Source organism: Arachis hypogaea, chromosome 15, assembly GCF_003086295.3.
Source record: "Arachis hypogaea cultivar Tifrunner chromosome 15, arahy.Tifrunner.gnm2.J5K5, whole genome shotgun sequence".
NCBI lineage: Eukaryota > Viridiplantae > Streptophyta > Magnoliopsida > Fabales > Fabaceae > Arachis > Arachis hypogaea.
The window spans coordinates 151,176,530-151,179,384 of NC_092050.1; the positions used below are offsets into that span (position 1 = coordinate 151,176,530).

The window sequence follows — 2,855 nt, forward strand, 5'->3', positions numbered from 1 at the left end:
AATGAAATCAACTTTTCTGCCACTATTTTCGACATCTTGTACAGGGTCAAATAGTACAACGACAAGCTATTCAACACAGATTTAATAAGGACTAGCTTACCCGCTTTATTGAGCATTTTTGCCTTCCACAAGCTAAGTTTCTCCTTGACTTTATCAATTATATGTTTCCAAGTGCTGACCAGCCTTGGGTTCGCTCCTAGAGAGATGCCAAGATATCTAACTGGAAGGTTAGCCTCCTTACATCCCAATGAGTTACACATGTTGTAAGTCTACTGCTGATCATAATTGATTGAGATTAGACTTGACTTGTCAAAGTTGATACTTAACCCCGACATCAACTCAAAACACCTTAGCAGCCTGGCATAGTTCTTGATGGTCTTCTCCTCCGGTGGACAGAACAATATAGTGTCATCCACAAACTGGAGGTGTGACAACTCTATATTATCCTTGCCAACCAGCAGAGGCGAAATACATCTGTTTCTGACTGCATCCCCTAGCATCCTATGCAGAACATCAACAACAAGAACAAACAAAAATGGGGACAGTGGGTCACCTTGTCTCAAACCCCTCTCCATCTTAAAAGGTTTAGATGGTGAGCCATTTATCAGTATCGACATAGATGCAGTACCAACACACTCCTTCACCCATTCTCTCCACCTCCAAACAAATCCTATCTTCTGTAGCACAATATCCACAAAGCTCCATTTTACCTGATCATAAGCCTTCTGAAAGTCTAATTTAATGATAGCTGCTTTCTTCTTTCTTATCTTTTACCATTGCACTGTTTCGCAAGTAATAAGTTCCCCCTCATGTATTTTTCGACCCTTCACGAATGCGCTCTGGGTCTCCCCTACTAGACCTGGCATCACTGATCTCAATCTTCTGACCATCACTTTAGAGATCACTTTATATACGCAGCCTACCATGCTAATCGGCTTGAGGTCCTTAATCTCCTTGGCTCCAGTGAACTTAGGTGCTAGGACCACCCACATAATATTGGAATCAGAAGACAACCTTGATGACCGAAAGAACTCCAGAACAGCTGTGTGAACTCCATACCAATCTCATCCCAGCACTTTTTAATGAAATTCATGTTATACCCATTACTTCTTGGAGCCTTTGATGATTCACAATCCCAAACCGCCTCTCTAACCTCTTCCATTGTCAGCATCCTTTGCAAAGCTACGGAATTTTCTTCATCAATCCTATTTACTAGTCCATCCCTGAATTCCACAACCGGTGACCTCTCCTGATGATACAAATCCTTATAAAACTCTCTGATAGCAATCTTGATCCGAGCTTGATTTCTTATCAACCTTCCATTAATTACCAAAGCGTCAATACTATTGTTCCTTCTTCTTGCCGTTGCCAAGTTATGGAAGTACCTAGTATTTTTATCTATATTCTTCGCATGCCTGGATCGCGACATCTGCTTTCAGTGTATTTCCTTTCTCACATACCACCGCTTGCAGCAGCTTACTAGAGTCTTCCTTCTAGCCTGCACTGTACCATCATAAACTCCATTGCCAGCCATCTCATCTATCTTCTTGATCTTCTCCTCAAAGCGCTGGATTTTCTTGTCCATGTCACCAAAATTATCCTTATGCCATCTCCCCAACGACAGCGTTAGAGCCTTCAGCTTATCTGTGAACTGTACCTCACCAAGATTCCTCCATTCCTCCCTGACCATTCTTAGAAAACCATCATGTGTGAACCAAGAATCTAAGCTCCGAAAAGGGCATTGACCACTTCTAAACTTGGAATGTTCAACTATAATTGGGCAGTGATCTGACAAACCTCTTGGGCCTCCTTTTAAACGAATCTCCGAAAACTCCTCAGTCCATTCTACGCTCACTAGAACTCTATCAATACAACTGCAAGAGCGGCTTCTAAACCATGTAAATTGTCGATCATAAAATGGTAAGTCCACTAGCTGCATATCTTGAACCCAACCCTTAAAATCTTCTGCAAACACTGTTAATCTGTCCTGACCTTTCTTTCTTCAACCTGAATAACCTCATTAAAGTCACCCATATAACACATCAGAACTTGACATAGGCCAGCTATAAAGCTCAGTTCCTCCCACACTGCAAGTTTCTCCACTCTAGTATGAGCACCATATACCAAACAAAACGCACAATTGAACCCATTCTTTAAAAGAACTCCTTCAACACATAACCATCTATCTCCTTTGTAACAGTTATTTATTCTAAATAGCATGTCATCCCACATTAACAACAGACCCCAGACATTCCTTCCGATCCTATATACTCCCACCCCACAGCATCATTTCCCCAAATATATATTACATCAAACTTAGTCACAACTTGTAACTTAGATTCAACCAAGCCTAACATATTCAATTTTTGCTTCTTTTTAGTTCTTTCACCATACTCAGTTTTCCAACACCCCGTAACCCCCTAACATTCCAGGAACTAAAAATCATTTTACAGCTTTATTACACACCTTATTGAGTTTGTTTGGTTTGCATCTCCGTACCTTTTCTTTCTGCTTTGCCATCCTCCTCTTTTGAGCTAATGCTCCGTTCTGTTCTTGAAGAATTGCCATGATATCATCTTCTTCGTCGTACTGCATTACTCTTGATTCGACAGCTAATTCTCACGTCTTCTTATTTTCCAGCATCTTTTCTTCCCTATCCAAAGCCATTCCGTCACTGTTCCTCAGTTTACCAACACCAAAACCCGCGCCAGCCCTAGCCTCAACACAGCCATCATCAAGCCCCGCGCCATTCAAGGTCGCACAATCTTCTAACTCGCCTTCTCCATCTTGTTCTATTCCGACTCCGTCGTCCACAGAATTCTGTCCAATCATTGTACCGCTTACCTCCGCATTTC

The 2,855-nt window shown here is 41.7% G+C and overlaps 1 protein-coding gene across 1 annotated transcript; it reads right to left on the reverse strand.

The window, feature by feature from the left end:
• Window positions 1-269: 269 nt before the first annotated feature.
• LOC140179423 (uncharacterized) lies at window positions 270-2,595 on the reverse strand. The gene is made up of 6 exons (XM_072218303.1): window positions 2,500-2,595; window positions 2,278-2,420; window positions 1,481-2,000; window positions 1,060-1,249; window positions 924-976; window positions 270-710 (listed from the first exon to the last, which is right to left on the reverse strand). The coding sequence occupies exons 1-6, from the start codon at window positions 2,593-2,595 to the stop codon at window positions 270-272; spliced, it is 1,443 nt and encodes a 480-aa protein (XP_072074404.1).
• Window positions 2,596-2,855: the final 260 nt, after the last annotated feature.

Coding starts and splice junctions, on each gene's coding strand:
- LOC140179423 (XM_072218303.1), bottom strand. CDS start 2,595: ATGCAGTACGACGAAGAAGATGATATCATGGCAATTCTTCAAGAACAG. Junction 2,421..2,499: donor TGGCAAAGCAGAAAGAAAAG/GTACGGAGATGC, acceptor CTGGAATGTTAG/GGGGTTACGGGGTGTTGGAA. Junction 711..923: donor ACCTCAAGCCGATTAGCATG/GTAGGCTGCGTA, acceptor GCTTATGATCAG/GTAAAATGGAGCTTTGTGGA.